Source organism: Silene latifolia, chromosome 1 (genome assembly GCF_048544455.1).
Source record: "Silene latifolia isolate original U9 population chromosome 1, ASM4854445v1, whole genome shotgun sequence".
Lineage (NCBI taxonomy): Eukaryota > Viridiplantae > Streptophyta > Magnoliopsida > Caryophyllales > Caryophyllaceae > Silene > Silene latifolia.
Genome location: NC_133526.1, coordinates 180,579,745 through 180,603,821, shown reverse-complemented (window position 1 = coordinate 180,603,821; position 24,077 = coordinate 180,579,745). Strand labels below are relative to the sequence as shown.

The 24,077-nt window shown below is 40.1% G+C and overlaps 2 protein-coding genes across 2 annotated transcripts; both read left to right on the top strand.

Moving 5' to 3' along the window:
• Window positions 1–616: 616 nt before the first annotated feature.
• On the top strand, window positions 617–3,271 carry LOC141612877 (GDSL esterase/lipase At2g27360-like). Its single transcript, XM_074431627.1, has 5 exons — window positions 617–884; window positions 1,425–1,601; window positions 1,891–2,042; window positions 2,135–2,408; window positions 2,862–3,271. Exons 1-5 carry the CDS (start codon window positions 641–643, stop codon window positions 3,068–3,070), a joined length of 1,056 nt encoding a protein of 351 aa, XP_074287728.1. The 5' UTR covers window positions 617–640; the 3' UTR covers window positions 3,071–3,271.
• Window positions 3,272–3,505: 234 nt separating this feature from the next.
• On the top strand, window positions 3,506–24,077 carry LOC141612866 (GDSL esterase/lipase At5g03980-like). Its single transcript, XM_074431619.1, has 5 exons — window positions 3,506–4,081; window positions 5,018–5,194; window positions 5,630–5,781; window positions 5,865–6,138; window positions 23,712–24,077. Exons 3-5 carry the CDS (start codon window positions 5,767–5,769, stop codon window positions 23,921–23,923), a joined length of 501 nt encoding a protein of 166 aa, XP_074287720.1. The 5' UTR covers window positions 3,506–4,081; window positions 5,018–5,194; window positions 5,630–5,766; the 3' UTR covers window positions 23,924–24,077.

Here is a 24,077-nt window from a genome sequence, read left to right as displayed (position 1 = left end):
GTTAATTCTAGCGTTTACGACATCTAGTATACGTACCCATTTTATTTCTTTTCATACCATTTTTCTATCAATTTGTATTTGGTCTCTCAATACGTTTATTGAGAGAGACCGTCTCTCGGGAGACCCATTAGTCGGGACGTTGCTGGACAATGTATGGTAAAAATTTTACAAAAAAGAGAGAAAATCATTTTGATTTTCCAAATTATTTCTATTAAAACTTTATTCCCTAATAGCTTACCAAAAAACCAATTTGATTTATTCTAAAAGAAAATAATTCACTTTGATTTACCAAAAAAATACTCCGTATAATTCTGCCTGAAGATCTAATACCAACAAAAATACAAAATCACTATGATATTCCAAGATCTTTACCATAAATATTTCCATGCGAAATTATCTACCTTAAAACAATTATTTTGGCATGTTACGTGATAAATTATGGTAAGCTGCATGGTAATATACTAATATATATACACAAATAAATACATAGAATATACTAAATTTATGGTAACTTACAGAATAATCATTAGCTAATTCTATTAATTTCTATTTACATGATCAATCTTGATAAATACGGAGTATATATATAAACCTAATTCTAACCATAGTTACAACAACAATAATTGTGCAAACATACAATATGGAAGCTTTCTTTGCACTCTCAATATTGGTTACTCTTGTTACTAGTCATGGTATTAATGTCGTGGTAGCACAAAACCCGTCAATCGACGCTATATATCAATTTGGAGACTCGATTTCTGATACCGGAAACGATGTCAGTTTGAGCGGTCCTAGTGCTTGTGGCACATCTCCTTATGGAGAAACCTACTTTAATCATCCTACTGGTCGATGCTCTAATGGTCGTCTTATGGTTGATTTCTTTGGTAAGTTCATTCTTTTGAAACATAATAACAATAACCTAAGCGTTGATATGTCGAGATATCAACATAATATACTTTGGTATATGATATACTGCTTATTAGAAAATAAGTTACTCTCTCTGTCTCGGTCATTTGTTGTCCTTTTTCATTTTTTGGATGTCTCTATCAATTGTTGTCCTTTCTATTTTAAGAATGCATTTGATGAACAATTTGGTTATTCACACTCAATTTGGTCCATCTCCTCTTTCGTTGGTCTTTGTACCAAAACCAAAGAAATACACATGACCGGGACGGAGGGAGTAGTCCATATGATATTGTAGAATATCCCAGAACTAGGTTTAAACTTTAAAGATTTACTTATATGCATGAATCTCAACAATATTGTACATCAATAATTTATTTACGTTTATGAAATATTTTTCCTTTGTATAATTTATCACTAAGGAATATTTGAGATAATTTTTGTATCCATTATTTTTCCCAAAAGTTGTTATTACTAATTATCTTTATATTTGCGTATTTTGTTGATAAATAATGTAACAGCTCAAGCACTTGGGTTACCCTTACTTAGTCCAATTTTGGATAAATCGGGTACGTTCAGTCATGGAGCAAACTTTGCTGTAGCGGGAGCAACTGCAATCACTACTTCTAAAACCTCTTTACCTAACCAACTTGCTTGGTTCAGGTCTCTCCTTCCTAAAATATGCCCTAATCAAGGAGGTAATATAATATTCTCACTTCTACACCATTAATTCTACTTACATGTATGTCGACGTAGATAATTAATCGATACAATATTGAGTTTCAAACTTATAACCTGAGTTCGAAACATGTTACATTACATTGAATCTAAAACCAGTATTGATCTTAAAGTGTACGTACTCGTCCATTTAATTTGAATCTAACTTACTTTTCATTTTACTTTTAAAAGTCTATAATTCTAGAAAAAAATTATGAAATTGAAAGTCAATATGGAGTAATTAACTAGAACTTTTATTGTCTTAAATAGCATGCAAGCAAAAGCTTGCGAATGCACTTTTTCTAGTGGGAGAAATTGGAGGTAACGATTATAACGGTCCGGCATTTGGAGGAGGCAAAAATCCTAACGATCTCAAAAGTTTAACTCCTAAAGTTGTAGCAACTATAATGGACGTTGCCAAGGTAACATATTTCATATTTCATTTAATTTACCATATGAAATTTAAGATTATATGTGGAGATGTGACAATGACTTATATATTACGTACATGCAGCAATTGATCGGTCTTGGTGCTACAAAACTCGTGGTGCCTGGGAACTTTCCGGTGGGTTGCATGACAATATATCTAGCGGCGTATAAGACCAGTGATCCAAACATGTATGACGAACTTGGTTGCCTGAAAAATTGGAATGACTTAGCCGCATTTCACAATACTCAACTTCAAGGCGCAATAAAGAGCCTCCAAGCACAAAATCCTCAAGTTAAGATTGTTTATGGAGATTATTTCAATGCACTTCGATCCGTCTTCCAAAATGCTGCTGCTCTTGGTTAGTCTCGCACGTACTACTTTTATTTTATTTTACGTTACTCGTATAATCTAAATTACGTTTTGAAAGATGGAATTAGTGATAGACTAAAAAAGGAGAGAGGAGAGTGAAACATATGGAGAAAGTTCTCATAAACTGACTCAAATAAATCGAATACATCTAGGGCCCTTAAATAGGCTTACAATGCTCAACTAAATTCTGCAAACTAGGAAGAAGTGGGATGATACCCACGACACATACCATCACATGTTCTCAAATCATTAAACCTAACTAACCTAAATATTAGGAATCATAATAACAAATTAACTTAATAATAGGAAACAATAATTTGACTAATATTTTGGATCATTGTGATCCAACAATTAGTGGTTAAGATGAAAGTATTGTCGATAAATTTGAGTTTTTGTATGCGGACTTTGAGTTTTTGGATGTAATAATTTGTATATATTGCAGGATTTGACAAAGATAATATACATAAGGCATGTTGTGGGTCTGGTAACAACGAATACAATTTCGGAGGTGGTATGTGTGGAACTGCGGGTGTAACAGCGTGTCCAAACCCTGCCCTTCGCGTAAGTTGGGATGGCATTCATTTGACGGAGCACGTTTATCAAGTCATGGCTGATCAACTTTTGAAACAAATTCTTCCTGCTCTTAGCTAGTTTATTTTGATTCGATTTGAGGTGATCCATATCCGAAGCATTGTTTCAAAGTATACATTGCATTCTGATACACAGTGGAAAACACATAAATTATAGACTACTTATTATACTTTTATACAAATTTGTTTTAAGAATAATTATTATCTTAAATAGAACAAGATTCAATCCAATTTATATACATTGATTGATTCTCTTATATTTTAATACTCGCTGTTTTTTTTTTTATATTTGTCATTGTCACATTTCTAGACACTTACTTTTCCCTTTAATATCAGTCTAAATATATGATTAGTATGATATAATTATACCCATATAAAAGAGTCTTTCTTAAGGAATTTGTTAGATTTAAGATTGCGATAATAACCTATATTAGGTTGCGAGAGAAGAGACTGCAACCTATTATATCTAGTGACAAAATTCTGAATTTGGGATGCTGATAACCAAACAAAGGAAAATCGATGGTAAAACTGTAAGAACAATATCATCCACATGTAAAAACTTGTGACAGGTCTCAAATATATTTTTAACCAAAGCATTTTACTCTTCCAACATGACATTGTGTCAATAATGGATTAATTTCATTATAGCATATCTAATCAAAATTTTGGAATAATAATAGAGATTATGTTAAATTAAATCGTTAAATATTGGGAAAATTTTCTTAATCTCTTCTATTCCAATTCCAAAATTGTGCAAATTATTATCCCACTTTTTGTAATTCTTATTCATATTTATGTCCCACTAATTATAATTGTGGAAGCAATATGAAAGCTTTTGTTACATTTTCGGTTTTATTTACTTTCGTCTCTTATCATGGCATTAATGTCGTTGTTCTAGCTCAAAACCCGTCATTCGGAGCTATATATCAGTTTGGAGACTCGATTTCCGACACCGGAAACAATGTTAAATTGAATGCTAACGATGGTTGTGGTAAATCTCCTTATGGACAAACCATCTTTCGACATCCTACCGGTCGCTGTTCAAATGGACTTCTTATAGTTGATTACATTGGTAATCATTTTTTTTCTAAATAGATAAATAGATTTTCACATTTTCGTAAATGAAAAATTTAATTACCTAGAAGTTACGCTCTTTCTTTTTATCAATAATAACCAGTGGAACATCTTTGTGAATGTGGGAACGTAAATTACTGAGTATTTCTTTTGAACAAATTTATAAATAACTCGTAGCTATGCCCGTCTATATAAGTTTTGTTGCACATATTAGTTAGATTAACCCATCTTTAAAAACCGGCAACATTTAAATATCCTACATTAAAAAAAATTGAAAGCTAAAATGCAAGAATGTAGTAGTCATGTAGCTTATTTCTCAAGATAATTTTTCATTTTATGTAGCTTTTTCCTTATTCAAATTACTTATTTATCAAACAGTTATTTTATGTAGCTTAGTTACCATTTGGCATGTTTAACTAACGAGTAACGAGGCCAATTCAATATGCTAATATTGGTGTTTGTTAACAGCATATATAATCCGTATTAAAATACGAGTAGTAGATTAAGTTAGGGTTTAATCTACTATTTTTCCGAGTATGGTGCTTATTATTCCTAACATATTGAATGAGTAAACTAGGAAAAATCCTTTTTTTGACACCTTTTACCCTTAAAAAATGTTAACAAATATTTAATCAAAACTTGTTCATATCCCTGTTTATCATTTTGTAAAGTATGAAAACAATATGTTAACCTAAACTATTGATTTTAATAAATTCCGCTAATTGATATGCTAGAGAAAATTCTTAATGGTTTTTCTAACATTAGTTTCCTTAGATCACACGTTAAAAAAAACCCGCTATTTTCAGTATGTTCATACTGCGTAGTACGTTCTCTGCTATATAATTATTGTGCTCAAATGCTCATACTTTATCCCATGAATTGTTACTAAACTTATCTCTATATTTGCATGTTTTCCAATTAAATAATGGAATAGCACGGTCTTTTAAGTTACCCTTACTTGATCCATATATGAATAAATCGGGAATATTTAGTCATGGAGCAAACTTCGCTGTTGCTGGAGCAACTGCAATGACTACTTCCGAAACCTCTTTACTTCATCAACTTGCTTGGTTCAAGTCTCTCCTACCTAAAATATGCACCCATCAAGGAGGTAATCTCACTTCTAGCTACTTTATTAATTAATTCTACTTACGAATTAGGGTTTTAGCTTGTTTAGTACAACCAACTAATTCTTTACGTTTAATTAAAATACTCGTTGTAAATAAATGAAAATGTAAGGAATCAAATGAGAATAGCAAGTAACGTAGTTTTTAGTTTTATGTAGACACCCTCCATAATGTTCAACGTAGCCGAATATACATAGCCAAGGCTAGATGAACGGAAAAACGACGTACATATTTGTAAACTGATTTTAAAATAAACTATGTCTATGTAGTTAATCTTCTCTTTATGATAAAGTATCATAAAATATTGCAAGTCATTTCATATTACTCATCCTATAATTTTTAGAATTCTAGAAAATTTTATGAATTTGAATTAAGTTTACTAATTAATTAGTACAGAATAAATTTTTATATCTCTATAGACTGCAAGAAAAAGCTTGGAAATGCACTTTTTCTAGTCGGATAAATTGGAGGTAACGATTATAATGGTCTGGCATTTGGAGGAGGCAAAAATCCTAACGACCTCAAAAGTTTAACTCCTAAAGTTGTTCAAACTATAATGGACGTTGTCAAGGTAAGCTATTCGATTTTAATTTACTTTAAATCGTCAAGATTATGTCGATATGTGACAATGACTTATTATATACGTGTATGTAGCAATTGATTGATCTCGGTGCTAGGAGACTGGTGGTGCCGGGAAACTTTCCGGTAGGTTGTATGACAATATATCTAGCTGCATATAAGACTAATGATCGAACCAAGTATGATGAGCTTGGTTGCCTGAAAGAGTGGAACGACTTGTCAATATTTCACAATACTCAACTTCAACGTGCGATAAAGACCCTCCAAGCACGACATCCTAATGTTAAGATTGTCTATGGAGATTATTTCAATGCACTAAGATCAATCTTCCGAAATGCTGCTGCTCTAGGTAATTAAGTCCCGCAATTAATCTTTTTATTTCATATCGAGCTAGTGACTACTTGGCACTTCATATGTAGGCCAACTGGTCAGGTAGTGGCTAAGATGAAAGTATTGAATGTAATCCCCTGATGGGTGAGTTATCTTATTCACAAATATATAGGAGTGTACAGAATATGGTTACTAACTATACGGCTAGATATCAGGGATATACAAGACTAATTCTAGGCATAAATATCTTTACATATATTTACTAATACACCCCCGCAGACGGAGCGGGAGGAGGACGGACGACGCCAGCCGGGTCTTGAAACGATCAAATAAATGGCGCGGTAGACCCTTTGTGAAAATGTCGGCATATTGATACGCGGAGGGAACATGAAGAACGCGGACAGTACCAACCTGAACTTTCTCACGTACAAAATGTATATCCAGTTCGATATGTTTAGTACGTTGATGCTGAACCGGGTTATTGGAGAGATAAACAGCTGATAAGTTATCACAATAAACGAGTGTGGCTTTCCGAACAGGTACATGTAATTCAAGTAATAGATTTTGGAGCCAACTTGTTTCAGCCACAGCATTTGCCACGGCCCGGTACTCGGCTTCGGCACTAGACCGAGATATAGTGGGCTGGCGCTTTGACGACCAGGACACCAAATTATCCCCGAGAAAAACACAGTAGCCGGAAGTAGATCGTCGGGAGTCCGGGCAACCACCCCAATCCGCGTCGGAATAGGCTGTGAGAGTATGCGGACGAGATGGAGTGATAGTAAGACCATGATCAATAGTGCCCTTGATATAACGAAGAATGCGCTTCAAAAAATGAAGATGAGGAGCCCGAGGGGCATGCATAAATAGGCAAACCTGTTGGACGGCATAAGAGATATCAGGCCGGGTGATCGTCAAATATTGTAGTGCCCCGGCGAGACTACGGTACAAGGTAGGGTCATCGATCAGAGGGCCGGCCGTGGCACTCAGTTTAGCACCGGTATCAACGGGTGTGGTCGATGGATTGCAACTAGACATATTAGCACGACCCAAGATGTCTTTGGCATACTGTTGTTGTGACAAAAAAAAGGTTTCCTGCATTACGAGTAACAGTGATGCCCAAAAAATGATGGAGTACCCCGAGGTCAGTCATGGCAAATTCACGAGAAAGGTTAGCAATAATGCGGTGAATAAGCGAAGAATTCGAGGCCGTAAGCACAATATCATCCACGTATAATAAAAGATAGGCAATGTCACCCCCGTGGTTATATATAAATAGAGAAGTATCACATTGGCTACTACGGAAACCTCGTGACATGACAAAATTAGCAAAACGTTGATACCAAGCCCGGGGAGCCTGCTTAAGACCGTACAGAGACTTACGCAGACGGCAAACATGATGGGGAGCAGTAGGATCAACAAAACCAGGAGGTTGATGCATATAAACAGTTTCGACAAGTTCCCCATGTAAAAAAGCGTTCTTTACATCAAGTTGATGTATGGGCCAAGAACGAGAGGTAGCTAAGCTGAGGACGGTACGAATAGTGGTAGGCTTCACAACAGGGCTAAAGGTCTCATCACAATCAACACCAACCTGCTGAGTCTTACCATTAACCACGAGACGGGCTTTATACCGTTCCAATGTACCATCCGCCTTAAATTTATGACGGTATAACCACATACACCGAATGACAGAGGCATTCATGGGACGGGGTACCAAATCCCATGTATGATTTTCCTTTAACGCACTAAATTCGGCCTGCATTGCTGCGTTCCAGTTCGGGTCACGAAGGGCAAGGGTGGGGGATTTAGGGAGAGGGCTGAGGTTCGGTTTTGTTTCGTGTATGAGAGCCTTGGGTTTGAATATCCCGTTCATACCACGGGTGGTCATGGTGCGGGAAGGGGGAGGAGGGGGAGGGGGAGGGGGTGGTGGTGGTGGTGACGGGGTGAGGGGTTGAGTGCTGGTTGAGGCAGGGGACACCGTGGAGGCAGGGGAGTCCATGGGTGTGGCTGTTTGAGGATTTGTGGCGGGTGTGGCAGGCGAGGCAGGGGTAGGTTGCTGTTGGGTAGGGCTATGGCGAGGAGGGGGAGATGCATGGGGGTCTGGTTGAGCAGGAGGGGTAGCAGCGATGTGGTCATAAATGTGGGGGGCAAGGGGATGGTCAGCGGGTTGAAGAAAGGTGTAAGTGTCGGGTTTAGCTGTGAAGGACGACGCAAATGGAAACACCGACTCATCGAAAGTGACATGGCGAGATAAGATAATTTTGTTAGTGGCAAGAGAAAGGCATCTATAGCCCCGGTTTTCAGACGGGTAACCAAGAAAGACACAAGGTGTGGACCGGGGTGCGAGTTTGTGAGCCATCTTAGCAGATAAGTTTGGGTAGCAGACACAACCAAAGACACGGAGGTGAGTGTAGGATGGTTCTTTGTGGAAGAGAGCGGAAGTGGGTGAGCGAAAATTGAGTATTTTTGTGGGAAGAATATTGTGGAGATAGGCTGCAGTATGTAGTGCATCTACCCAGAATTGAGGAGGCAGAGACGCGTGAGCAAGAAGAGCGAGAACGATCTCATTTAAGCGACGTATCATGCGTTCCGCTTTTCCGTTTTGAGGGGAAGTTTGAGGGCAGCTAAAACGAAAAACAAGACCATTCTGAGTTGCATAAGTGCGAAAAGAATTATTATCAAATTCCCGTCCTAAATCGCATTGGAACGTTTTAACTGGTCGTTCGAATTGAGTTTTGACATAAGACGTAAAATGCATAAATTTGATAAATACATCAGACTTGAGCTTTAGAGGATAAACCCATACAAATTGGGTAAAATTGTCAATTAAAACCAAATAATACTTAAAACCAGTGTGACTCAAAATTGGAGATGTCCATAAATCGGCATGAATAATGTCAAACGGTGCTATAGTAAACGTGTGAGACTCGACAAAAGGAAGACGCTTATGCTTACTAATCTGACACGACGGACACAGCTTGGAGTCGTGCTCCTTATTGCAACTGACACGAGAATTATGCTTAAGACGCTGAAGAATGACCGGGCCTGGATGGCCGAGACGGTTGTGCCATGTGGAGGAGGATAGACCGACAAAAGGAGAGCTGGCAGAAGACGTTGAGGAGGACACAGGATACAACTCGCCACGACTATTGCTCCCAGAATCGTCGTCCCACTCTGGAGATCCTTCACAGAAAAACCAAGTGGATCAAATTCGACAGATACATGATTGTCCTTAGTAAATTGACGGACTGAAATGAGGTTCTTTATGATATGGGGAGTATAAAGGACATTATTAAGGCGTAAGGTGCGGTCTTTTGCGGGTATAAGGGAATTCCCCGTCCCCCGAACTGGAATGCTATGGCCATTGCCAACAAATATAGACCGAATATTAGAAGCATTATTGGAAGGAGAAGTAAGCGTACCTGCGTCGGATGTAAGATGAGAAGAAGCACCAGTATCCATATACCACGGGCCGTCGTATTGCGGGGTCAGAGACATAGCATTAAAGACCTGGGCAATATCAGTCATTTGAGGAGGTTCAGATTCTGCCATGTATGCTTGGGCAGGGATACGTTGATGAGCAGGAGATTGTGGACGCCAATTAGAGCGAGTAGAAGATGAAAAACGTGGGGGTTGGGGCGAACCCCAAGGCTGCCAGGGTGGGCTCCACCCAGGGTAGGTAGGATAGGGGCAGGGTGGAGTGGGCCAGGGTGTTGGTGGCCATGGCATAGGTGCAAAAGTAGGGGTGGGAGAGACCATTTGAGGCTGATTGGTACGGTTGTTTGAGCGACCAGTACCATTGTTGGATTGGCCCTTGTTGCGACGGTTGTTGTTGCCTTTGGGACGAGAGGTGGTTGATGACTGGGCCTTGGCATCAACCCAACCAGAGGAGTCCGATGGAGGCGACGACGGGGCAGCAAGAGCAGTAGGAGGCTCTTCACGGCTAGCTTTGCGGTGGTGCTCAAGTTCTAGCATACTACAAGCAGAGGCAAAGCTAGGCAGAGTTTGATGGATGTAGGAGGCGACTGTATCGTACCCAGAGGAGAGACCACGAACCAATTGGAGTACGAGGCGTTGATCCGTAACAGCAGCATCGACATCCTTGAGTTGACTGGCGAGGTCTTTGAGACGTTGGCAGTATGCTTCAAGAGACGGCATGGATTCGAGTTTCAAATTGGAGAATTCATGCTCAAGGGCAGCGGCCCGAGCGCCCTTGTTATTGGTGAAGATGTTCTTGACTCGAACCCAGGCGGCGTGGGCAGTGGATTCGTCTTCGAGGACACGAGCAAGAAGATCATCACTGAGGGTTCCGTATATCCATTGCAAAACATGGGCATCAACCTCGCACCACTCGTCATACGTGGCGTCAGTTTTAGCCGGCGCCGGGGTTCCATCAATGTGATGGAGCACCTTGTAACCGCGAGCGTGAAGGAGGAACAATCGGACCCATGAGGAATACGGAACTTTGACACCGTCCAATACTCGAACTTTGTTTTGAATATTGGTGACGGTGTAAACGGGATGGAGTTTCGATGAGGTGGGGGATTCACCAGGCATTGAAACGGGTGTGGGTGGCTGTATTAGCAGTGAAACGGGGAAGGGAAGGGTAGACGGAGGCTAGATTTAGGGTTTTATTTTCGAAACCTAGGCTGATACCTGATGTGGCTAAAGTCGTATTACCAAATCAAAGTAAAACTATCTCAGGACTAACAAAAATAGCTAGTGATAAGACAGGTATCGAATCCACAGGGAGGCGGTGAAAGCTAAGTCTAAGAGTATTTAAATTGCCTAGAAGTAACCAATTTCGGGGTTTTGTTTTGAGTTGATTCTAACAAACTAATTGCAATGTAATTAAATGATGAATAACAATAATATTAAAAGTCTAGGAATTAGGTTCACTAGGTCAATCAGTCGGGGATTATCAATCAATTACTAAATCTATCAAGTTGTTTAAGGTCATAAGATCGGTCGACTCCATTATGCCCTTTAGATCGATTCTAATATGCGGTCGCTATGATTAGATACTCTCTATTTGATTGTCGCAGCCTATATCAATTCTAACCCGGTCGGCGATAGGATCGATTCGCTACACTAATTAATAACTCAGGCCTCAAGTGATTAACTAGAAGAATTACAACAATCAAACAACAACTTTAATGATACCATTAGCAATTAATTGACTTTCCCTTTTAATCAACCTAGATCCCCTTCATCCTAGATGAGGGGATTAGCTACTCATGACAATAATAACAACAACAAACATGATTAAAGATGAAAACATAATTGCAAGATGAAAACAATAATTGAAGAACATAAAACAATGATTAAATTAATGGGGAAAGATTAGTACCATACAAAAGAGAGATTAGGGTTCTTAAGAGAGTTTCCAGCAGTACTTAGCAAAAATATAACGTAAATCCACAATAAACCCGAGTTTCCAATTTATAATAAAAGATAAGTGTTTTAGGAAATTCCGGAAATAAATCCGCCAGAAAGGGTCCTCGATCGAGTCAGAGGTGACTCGATCGAGTCAGAAGTGCTCGATCGAGTCAGCAGTGACTCGATCGAGGAACTAGCTCACAGGTTCTCCTTCTCTACTTTGACTTCCAGTCTTCATGATTCCTCGTTTCCCGTGCCATGCTTCGTGTATTCTTCTATGCCGTCTCCGCCACGCCAATCTCAGCTTGATCATACTCATAACGAGTCATTTCTGCATCAAAACATAAAATAGCGGCAGTATCGACAATTCATTGAAATAAGGCATATAAATGATATAATAGGCACGAAACGGTATGAAATATGATGTAAAGGGAGCTATAAAAGCATATATGAAAGTGATACATCAAACTCCCCCAAACCAAACCTTTGCTTGTCCTCAAGCAAAGCAGTCAGACCAAACAAAGAACAACAAACATATGGTGAATGAATAACTCAGAGCTAATGTCTAGGCACATACAAGACTCAGCTGTCCATATTTATAACAAAGTAATGACCGAAGTTGTGCTTAATAAAACAAATTCAAAAGCACGGGTAATAGACTCACGCAGCTCTTACTCAAGATGTGACATGATACCGAGACTCAACCAAATGCTTTTCAACCTTGCAAGACCATTTTGTCGGATTCTCGCGGTTTCACTCATGCACTCATAATGGGTGATTTATGTAAGATAGAAAGAAATAAGACACTCACTCAACTTATGAGATATGCATGCAATCTAATGTGATAAGAGATCCTCCAGCTAATACGCATTCACAAGGCAGACCAAGTACATGTATCAGGGACAGAGAGGTGGTAAAGTGGCATGGGCATAGAAGTGGCTTGTGCAAAAGCACGTATGGGTATGTGAGGCTCAGACGGTAGTCGCAGCTCTAGACCAATAGCCAAAACTAATAAGTAAAACAAACATCCAACTGGAGAAATAATCTCAACTTTGACAACATATGAGAGAAATGTCAAGGCTCTCCAAATGTGCATTAGACTCCAGTAATTACCACACACGATCTCCTAACAAAACTGAATGAAGCATACATTTTTCTCTTCTTTTCTCTTTTGAATCTTTTCTTTTTTTTTTCGAAACTTTTTCTTCTTTTTTTTTTTTTTTTCTCTTTTTTTTTTTTTCTTTTCTCCTTTTTTTTTTCTTTTCTCTTTTTTTTTTTCTTTCGAGACTTTCATTTTTTTTCTAGCTGCTTCATAATACTTCTCTTTTTCAACATAAGAGGTCACACAATTGTTACAAAAAGATAGCTACTACCCACATGACAAATAAAGTCCCAACCCAACCAAAGTAGCTATAACAATAAGGACTCAAACAACTGCGACTGTCCCGAAAAAGGTAGGCAAATTCTGGAATGTAGCTAAGAAATAGGATATAAAATGGCTACATGGTTCAAACGGGCTAACAAAACTGGGTGATGTAAGGCTTATTTGAACGGTAAGAATCGCCTATCCACATGTACTTAATCAAATGAATGCGCGAAAGCTAAGAAACTAATGTCACACTTATGCAGTTTGATATTACATATACCACAAGGAGACCACACTCATCAGCCTAAATAACAATGAGACCGGTTTATTAATGTTCCCGGCCTAGGAAGCTCTAAAGACCTCAGAAATTTAAGTGGTTTACCAACAAAATAAAGTCAAGTCTACTCGGCATAAGGCATATTGTGACGGTCAAGACTTGAGTAAAGAGCTTTGTTCATCATAGCTAACAGGTCAAAACAACGTACATGGACAACTAAATGAGGCTCAAATGCAAAGACAAAGCAGGTTATCATCATTGCTATACAATTCACCATGACTCGACTCAAAATAAACAAAGTAAATAAAAGACATGTTTTTGGATTTTTTTAATTTTCAAATTTTTTTGGAATTTTGATTTTTTTCACACAACAATAAATAAAAGCACACAACAGAAATAAACACACTCCCCCAAACCTAAATGTCACAGTGTCCTCATTGTGACGCCTCTCAAAGATAATCAATCACACAGAAAACCCAACAACCTATAGGACACTACTAATAAAGGAAAGAGGGTAAAAAGGAAATGCAATAAAAATAAAAAGAAAGATAATACCAGCTGTAATGCAGTAGCCTCCCCCAAACCAGCTGGAAAGAGAGGGATGTAGTGACCACCATCCACTCTGGGCTCCAGAACCATCATCAAAACCATCAATATCAGCATATAAGGACATAAGCTCAGGATCAGGAACGGCGCTGCGGCCACGGCCTCTACCACGAGTAGGTCTCCGAACACGGCCTCGACCACGAGCGCCTCCAGGAACAGCAGCGGTGGAAGTAGAAGCAGCAAACTGGCCGAACGGGCCTCTCTGGGAACAAGGGATGCCGGTGTCCTCCCCGAAAACAGAAGTAGGCTGAGAGGGGCGGACTGGAGTGTAGAAGGGACGGCCTAATGCACCAAACTCGGTGCTAAACTGTCCAAACTCTGTGGGAGTCACTCCGTAAAGATGAAACACACGGCTGTCGTCACGAGGAGTAGTGTAGTAAGAAGGTGACACACCGCGATCACCCCCCCCGAAGCTAAAGTCATAGCCTCCATCTGTTCCCACATCCTCCTCTCGAAATAAAAGCGGTGTTGATGCCAGTATGCATCCTCACTTCCCGTTCAACGACGGATCAAAATGGTAACCTGGAGCATAGCCTTTGAAGTGGAATAGGTCAAGGAGGTGGAGGAGGAGCGGGCCGGTAGGAACCAGGCGATGGGTAGTGGGTGCTCGACGTCTCGGCGCCCGCCGGTGGTGGTGGTAGTGCTAGACCCGGAAAAGTAATCAAAAGATCCTCGGGAATCGGATAAGTGACGGGTGGGGGTCGCTCCACGGCCGTACTCTCCTCGAGGGGCTCAACAATGAGCAAACGGGCGCAAGGAAGAAGCATGTATGACTCACCGCGGACCCTCCGGAATGGTCCTTCCCATTCTTAATATCAATATAGGAAATGTCATAGCGAAGGTGGTCATCATCAACAAGTGGCTCATAGTCAGCCATGGGCTCATATGGGTCATCACCCTCAAAGTCACAAACAACCTAGCAATTTTGGTGACAAGAGCACCACAAAAGGTTCCCGTACCTCCCAATCGCCCTATCAAATGCTTTGAGCGAGACAAGAGCGGGGGAGAGAATTGGAATGTCGCCTCCCTAAAAGGATTCAAATAACTAGCAAGTATTAAGACCTCAATAGTGGAGGTCTTGCTCTTATCACCCGACCATACAAAGAAATAACTCGGATACCTCAAAAACATACGAAGGCAAACGTGTTGGACATCTAACAAAGCCATGGCACTAACGTCCGCATCCATATAACCAAGAAACAAAGGGAAATAACGAGTAGCGACAACCCACCAACACCATACAAGTCCCCTTCAGTATGTTTATCCAACTCCAAGATTTCAGAAATACGGCCAAAGGTCAAAGACCGTTCAACATTAAGCAAACGAAATCTAATTAGGTGATCACTGGGCAAATAAGTAAAAGAACTCAGAAATTCAAGAGTCAGGGCAGGGTAAGATAACTCGTGGAGCGTGAAAAGACCCTGCAACCCGATTTCATTAAACATCCCAAACATAATGTCGTCTATCTTCAGAGTGCGCAAAATTTTCCGATCAACACATCGAGTGGCACTCATAGATTTGGATAACAGATACACAAACCTGTCCTTCTGCACTTTGTCACGAAATTCGATAAAAGGATAATCGTCTAAGGGAGACAACTCATCCTCCGAAGACACAATCTCCTCCGGAATGACTTCGGGTTGTTGAACCGGTGCATTCCTTGGTCTAGTCCGCTTATTTCCTTGCCGGGAAGTCGACATTATCTACATAAGAACAAGTAGAAAATTAAACTCCAACAATGTCACAAAAACAGTCCCGGTTTTGGCACTTATGGGTCCGAAAAATCAATTTTTAAGACTCCAAATGACAATGAAAGCATCCAAAAACTTAGGGGAACATGAGTATATATCAATTATTGAAGATTCCAAGCAATAGAATACAATTCTAACCAATTTAATGCAAAATTTCTACCCGGATTTTGAAGAACCCTAATTCCCAAATTAGCAAATTAGGCATGAATTTCAACAAGTAAGGGGCTAGAAAGCAAGGAAATAGCAATTGTATACTAGCAATGGAAGATTCAATGCAATAAACTCAAGATTTAAGCATGAAAACTCAGAATTTTCGAGACAAAGAAAGACAAATCGTGACTTACCTGAGCAATTTAAGCAATAGAATGTAGAAAATAAGCACAAGAGAATGATTCAATCAAGTAATAAGCAGTAAAGCACAAGTTATATGTGAGTTTTGATGATGATTATGATGAATAAAGAGAGAATGAGTAGTAGAGGAGGAAGGATTGCAGGAAATATGTCGAAAAAGGAAGAAGAAAAGTGAAGGAAATAAGGGCAACTTAAACACAAAACCGGCAAAAACAAAACGCGGAACCGGGTTTATTTTGGTTCCTCGATCGAGTCGCATGTGACTCGGTCGAGGATCCAATTTCAGGACTACCCAACTCTCGTTTTAAACTTTTTGAAATTCAACACAGGTTCCTCGATCGAGTCGCAAGTGACTCGATCGAGTCGATAGGTTCCTCGATCGAGTCGCAGCTGACTCGATCGAGGAAGTAGTCTGGGGCTCCTTTCTTCGTTGTTTGTTACTCATAGCTTCAAATCCCGTCAAAATTCCTGCAAAAGACACTTGAAAGCATATCAAGTACCCTCTCCTCGCCTCTCAAGGTTCAAAGAAACACAAAAACAAAAGCAATACGTGAATTTAAGACCTAATTACAAACTAATGATTTACAAAATCCGAGCTGCCTCTCGGTAGCGCTGGTTTTTGCGGTCCCGCACGACCTTAATTCTTCATCAGTGAGAAGAATCAATGGGGAAGAGGTCAAGAGCCTCTATGATCCCCACGAAAGCACCTTCATAGTACGTCTTCAAACGTTGCCCATTCACTTTGAAGGTCTTTCGTGTCGAAATGCAAACAGAATCGACCCAAATTTGTTCACATCGATAATGATGAACGGTCCAGACCATCTACTCTTCAATTTACCTGGAAACAAGCGCAAACGAGAGTTAAACAAGAGAACTTTCTCACCAACATGAAATTCTCTTTGCAAGATATGCTTGTCATGCCACTTCTTCGTTCGCTCCTTGTAAACTTGAGCACTATCATAGGCATGCAATCGAAATTCATCTAGCTCATTCAACTGCATCAGTCGTTTCTCACCCGCCAGTGAGGGATCCATATTCAGCTCCTTAATGGCCCACATAGCCCTATACTCAAGCTCCACAGGTAAATGACAGGACTTGCCATAGACAAGTCGGTAAGGTGAGGTGCCAATCGGTGTTTTGAAGGCAGTACGGTAAGCCCACAAAGTATCATCGAGCTTCCGACTCCAATCCTTTCTATTCTTGCTTACCACCTTTTCCAAGATCTGTTTCAGCTCTCTGTTGGAAACTTCCACTTGTCCACTGGTTTGAGGATGATAAGCCAATCCTCTACGGTGTGTAACGCCATATTTCTTCATGAGAGAATTGAGATGACGCTCATTGAAATGCGTGCCTCCATCACTAATCACTGCGCGAGGCACTCCAAACCGTGGAAAGATAGTCTTCTGAAACAACTTAACAACAGATTTAGCATCACAAGTGGGGGTGGCAATTGCCTCCACCCATTTAGAAACATAATCCACAGCTACTAATATGTATTGGTTCCCAAAAGATGTAGGGAACGGCCCTTGGTAATCAATGCCCCAAACATCAAAAATCTCTACTTCGGAGATTCCAGTTTGAGGCATCTCATGCCTTTGCGAGATATTGCCAGTTCTTTGACAAGCATCACAAGAACGGACAAAGTTAGAAGCATCCTTAAGGATAGTAGGCCAATAAAAACCCGATTGCATTACCTTGGCAAATGTCCTAGAAGGACCATGATGACCACCATATGAAGAAGAGTGACAATGAGAAAGGATGGCACGTACCTCACCCTCTCGGGATACATCGTCTCATATACCATCGCACATTCTCGGAACAGATAGGGATCGTCCCAGAAGTACCTCTTCACATCATGCATGAACCTCTTCTTCTGCTGATAAGATAGGTCAAGAGGAAGCGTTCCTCCTACCAAATAATTGGCATAATCTGCAAACCATGGAGTATTTGCACTACTGACTAGAAGATGGTCGTCCTGAAAAGAATCATCGATGGGCAAAATCTCTCTTCCCGAGAATCTCAATCTGGACAAATGATCTCGAACAACATTTTCAAAGACCGGACTTATCACGGATCTCCAAATCAAATTCTTGCAATAATAAAATCCATCTAATAAGTCTAGGTTTAGCCTCTTGTTTGGTTAAAAGATATTTTAAAGTCTGCATGGTCGGTGTGTACGATAACTTTAGAACCAACAAGATAAGCTCTAAATTTGTCTAAAGAATAGACAACTGCAAGAAGCTCCTTCTCTGTAGTGGCATAGTTGATTTGTGCATCGTCGAGAGTCTTGCTTGCATAATAAATGGCATGTAACACCTTGTCCTTTCGCTGTCCCAAAACAGCTCCAACTCGCATAGTCACCGGCATCGCACATAATCTCAAAAGGAAGGCTCCAATCCGGTGATCGGATAATAGGAGCTGAGATAAGTGCTTGTTTGATCCTGTCAAAGGCTTGAACACACTTGTCAGTAAACACAAAAGGAGCATCTTTATGAAGAAGCTGAGTTAGAGGTTGAGCAATTTTAGAAAAATCCTTTATAAAGCGGCGATAGAAACCTGCATGACCAAGAAAACTACGCACACTTTTGACATTAACCGGCACGGGAGTTGCTCAATTACCTCAACCTTAGCTCTATCCACTTGAATGCCCTTACCCGACACCAAATGACCGAGTACCACCCCTTCAGTAACCATGAAGTGGCACTTCTCCCGATTGAGAACAAGGTTGCTCTCCTCACAGTGACTGCAAAACTTTAGTCAAGTTTCTCAAGCAAATATCAAAATCGCACCATATACACTGAAATCATCCATAAAGACCTCCATGATAGACTCTATGTAATCAGAAAATATGGCCATCATACAACGCTGAAAGGTAGCAGGAGCGTTACATAAACCAAAGGGCATCCTCCTATAAGCAAATACACCATATGGACAAGTGAAAGTGGTCTTTTCCTGATCCTCAGGATGAATGGGTATCTGAAAGAAACCGGAGTAGCCATCTAGGTAACAGAAATAACTATGACATGCTAATCTCTCTAACATTTGGTCAATGTAAGGAAGTGGGAAGTGGTCCTTTTTAGTGGCCGTGTTCAACTTCCTATAGTCAATGCACATCCTCCATCCTGTAACAAGTCTAGTAGCAATCAATTCATTTTTATCATTCTTTACTACCGTAGTACCTCCCTTCTTAGGTACAACTTGGACAGATCGACCCATTTAGAATCGAAAATAGAGAAAATAATACCAAAGATCAAGCAATTTACGTACCTCTTTTCTTACCACCTCCTGCATTGGAGGATTTAGCCGTCTCTGACCTTGTGCACTAGGCTTGTGGCCTTCTTCCAAGTGAATTCTATGCATACAAAAGTCAGGACTAATACCTTTGAGATCGTCAATGCTATACCCAATTGCTTTTTTATGAGTTCTCAAAACAGTCAACAAAGCGGATAATTGACCTTCATCGGTTAGCATTGACAATCACCGGTTCATTTCACGATCATCAAGAAATTCATATTTGAGATGAGAGGGAAGGGTTTCAATTCAGGTTTCTTTACCTCGCTTACCTTAGGTGTGACACCCAAACTGTATACCTTCTGATGTGGGCATTCCTCTCCAGTTAGAAGCTTCTCAATTCGATGAACTTCGGACTCCATGAACCCGTCGATCACCGGATCGAAACCAGGGCAATCTCCGGAGGATCCCTCACAAAACACATAGGAAGACACTCATCAATAGTAAAATCAACAATATCTATACTATGACAAGTCTCTTCTATCATGGGGTTTTTCAATGCTTTTTCTAAGTTGAAAATAATCGTGTCATCCCCTACAGCTAAGGTCAATCTCCCTTGCCTAACATCTATGACCGCCCCCGCAGTATGTAAGAACGGTCTGCCCAAGATGATAGGGATTTGGTTGTCTTCAGCCATGTCCATGACAACAAAATCAACGGGGATGAAAAACTTCCCTATTCGAACGGAACATCCTCTAACACCCCCGGAGGGTGTTTAACGATTCTATCGGCCATCTGCAGGTGTCATATTAGTAATCACAACGGACCCATATTTAACTTTTTACAGATAGAATACGGCATAACACTGACACTAGCTCCCAAATCACAAAGAGCTTTACTAATAGAAAGATGACCAATTTGACAAGGGATAGAAAAACTTCCTGGATCCTTCAATTTAGGTGGTGAGTTAATTGGCAACATGGCACTGCACTTCTGAGTGTAAGCAATAGTTTCCACCGCGTCAAAAGATCTCTTCCTTGTCAAAATCTCCTTCATGAACTTTGCATAAGCCGGCACTTGCGTAATTAATTCAGTAAAAGGGACACTTACCTGTAAATTCTTCACGACCTCCATAAACTTACCGAACTGCTTATCCAGCTTGGATTTTTGTTGTCGATGAGGAAAAGGTAGTGAAATAGTTATGGGCTCGGCTTGCTTCTCTTTAGAAATAACTTTTGAAACACCGTCTGCTGACAATTTGGGATCCTCGATCGAGTCAGGGGTGACTCGATCGAGCTGGGTGGATCCTCGATCGAGTCGCCTGTGACTCGGTCGAGGAACCTTGGCAGGTTCAGCTTTCTCGTCTTTTTTACTTTTATCGTCAGCTCGTGTTTCAACTTCGTCAGGCTCTTTCTCATCATCACTAAGCTCCAAATTACCCAATCCTTTGGGATGCATGTAAGGGACTTCATCAACGATAATGGGCACTTCATTTTCAAGACTTTGCGGTCGGGATTCGTATAAGAAGTACCGCTCCTCACCAATAACATTAGCTTGCTCATGAGCTTGCTTGCCTTGAGGAGGAAGACCTACGGCCTGTTTTGATGGGTTTTGAAGTGCCATCTGAGCCACTTGATTATCTAACATCTTGTTATGGGCAATCACTCGAAAAATTTGAGCCGTCTCGTTCACGCATCGTCAAAGTTTGTTGCAAAAGGTTTCGCAACTCGGCCCATGTCATTGTTTGGAGCTTGTTGAGGAATTTGTTGAGGAGTTTGCTGAGGAGGCTGTTGATATTGGTTGTTAAACTGCTGGCCTCCTTGATTTTGCCTTTGATATCCTCCTTGTGACTGATTACCACGATTGTTGGGAGGGATATAAACATTCTTCTCGGTTGTGACTGCCAAGGGTTTTGCACATTCTGACTAGACCATTGAAGGAAAGGATGTTCCTTCGTTCTTTCATTGTAGAAGTTGGAGAAAGGTGTACCTTGTGCACCTTGTCTGTAAGCTGAAAGGCAAAGAACCGCTCAAATGTGCTCATACAATCAGCTGCACCATGACCATCTAAACCGCATCTAGCACAAGTCTCCTCTACTTGCTGACTCATAGCATGAACTCTCTCTTGACCACCCAATGATTGGGTAGTTTTTATCTCAAAGAACTGAGCTGAAATAGTCTTCAGCTGTGCCGCCAGAGCACTATCAACTCCAGTACCTCGCGTGCTTCCCCTAGGATTTCCATACCTTGCGGTATGGGTAGCAATCTGATCTATCAACTTCCACGCGTCACCATCATTGGTGTTGTCTTGAAACCTCCCATTCGTTCGATGAATCCAAAAGGGCACGATGATCGTCAAACAACCCGTTATAAAACTGGTTGCAAAGGAACCACTTTGGGAAACCATGATGGGAACGATCGAACTAAACGCTTGAAGCGAGTCCAAGCTTCATTCAAATCTTCGATGGGTCATTTGCTTGAAACTAGTAATTTGATTCCTCAAAGCATTAGTCTTCCGAGGTGGGAAGTACCTCTTGTAGAAAGCAAGAGCCAAGGAATTCATCTGTAACTCCTTCAAGATCCATATCCATATCCCTCAACCACTCAAAGCTCCATCTTTCGGAGAGAAAGGAAAGAGCACTTGCTTCACTGATCTTGTGTCACTCCACCAAGTTAATGGGATAGAACAAAGAAAGAAGTGACAAATTTCTCCATGTGCGTTGCGGGGTCCTCGGCACTGTCCCTCCAAACATGTTTCGTTCCACCAAATTGATATAAGATGGCCGAATCTCGAATGTTCCATTGGTAGTAGTGGGCGGCTTAAACCCTTGTGGAATAGAGTCTAAGGTTGGCTCGGAGTGACTAAGGTAGGCATGATGGGGGCTTTAGGACTTTCAGTGATAACTGGAATTTCAGGAATAGGAATATCAGGAATAGGAATTTCTTCCTCCTCCTCTTCGTGAGATCGACCGGCTGCCTCTGTGGAGCTCGCCGTTTCGACGTCAAGTATACTCAAGTCTTCTACTTGACCCACTTCTTGATTAAATTTCCGTCTGTAGCGAAAAGTCTTCTCAGGTTCAGGATCAAAAGGAATAATCTCGGACCTATTAGACCTGGGCATAAACAGAACTAACAAGAAAGTGTAAGAACGGTCTCAAGGAACTGGGTTCCCTGAGACAAAAAGACAAAATAAACACAAAAAGACTAAACAATTGTTGCCTCCCCGGCAACGGCGCCAAATTTGATGTGGCTAAAGTCGTATTACCAAATCAAAGTAAAACTATCTCAGGACTAACAAAAATAGCTAGTGATAAGACAGGTATCGAATCCACAGGGAGGCGGTGAAAGCTAAGTCTAAGAGTATTTAAATTGCCTAGAAGTAACCAATTTCGGGGTTTTGTTTTGAGTTGATTCTAACAAACTAATTGCAATGTAATTAAATGATGAATAACAATAATATTAAAAGTCTAGGAATTAGGTTCACTAGGTCAATCAGTCGGGGATTATCAATCAATTACTAAATCTATCAAGTTGTTTAAGGTCATAAGATCGGTCGACTCCATTATGCCCTTTAGATCGATTCTAATATGCGGTCGCTATGATTAGATACTCTCTTTTGATTGTCGCACCTATATCAATTCTAACCCTATTTCGGATAGGATCGATTCGCTACACTAATTAATAACTCAGGCCTCAAGTGATTAACTAGAAGAATTACAACAATCAAACAACAACTTTAATGATACCATTAGCAATTAATTGACTTTCCCTTTTAATCAACCTAGATCCCCTTCATCCTAGATGAGGGGATTAGCTACTCATGACAATAATAACAACAACAAACATGATTAAAGATGAAAACATAATTGCAAGATGAAAACAATAATTGAAGAACATAAAACAATGATTAAATTAATGGGGAAAGTTTAGTACCATACAAAAGAGAGATTAGGGTTCTTAAGAGAGTTTCCAAAGAAGATTAGCAAAAATATAACGTAAATCCACAATAAACCCGAGTTTCCAATTTATAATAAAAGATAAGTGTTTTAGGAAATTGGGAAATAAATCCGCTGAAAGGGTCCTCGATCGAGTCGAGGTGACTCGATCGAGTGAAAATGCTCGATCGAGTCGGAAGTGACTCGATCGAGGAACTAGCTCACGTGTTCTCCTTCTCTACTTTGACTTCCAGTCTTCATGATTCCTCGTTTCCCGTGCCATGCTTCGTGTATTCTTCTATGCCGTCTCCGCCACGCCAATCTCGGCTTGATCATACTCATAACGAGTCATTTCGCATCAAAACATAAAATAGCTACAGATTTCGACAATTCATTGAAATAAGGCATATAAATGATATAATAGGCACGAAACGGTATGAAATATGATGTAAAGGGAGCTATAAAAGCATATATGAAAGTGATACATCAATACCATATTGAATGTAATCCCCTGATGGGTGAGTTATCTTATTCACAAATATATAGGAGTGTACAGAATATGGTTACTAACTATACGGCTAGATATCAGGGATATACAAGACTAATTCTAGGCATAAATATCTTTACATATATTTACTAATAGAAAGTATTGTTTGCGGAATTAGAATTTGGGTGCAATTTGTATATATTGTAGGATTTGACAAAGATGGAATACACAAGGCATGTTGTGGGACGGGTAACAATGAATTCAATTTCGATGGAGGTCGTATATGTGGAGCTCCTGGTGTAAAATCTTGTCCAAACCCTGATCTTCGAGTAAGTTGGGATGGCATTCATTTGACGCAACACGCTTACCAAGTTACGTCCCGTCAAGTTTTGAGACAAGTTCTTCCCGCTCTTCACTAGTGTCGATTCAACTCCAAGTGATCCATATCCAATGCATTATTTCAATCTATATTTTGGATTCTGATACGAAATTCCATTAATACTACTTGTACGTACTCTTATGAAAATTTGTAATAAGAAATTAAAAATTACTATGATCAGTATGTATGATGTT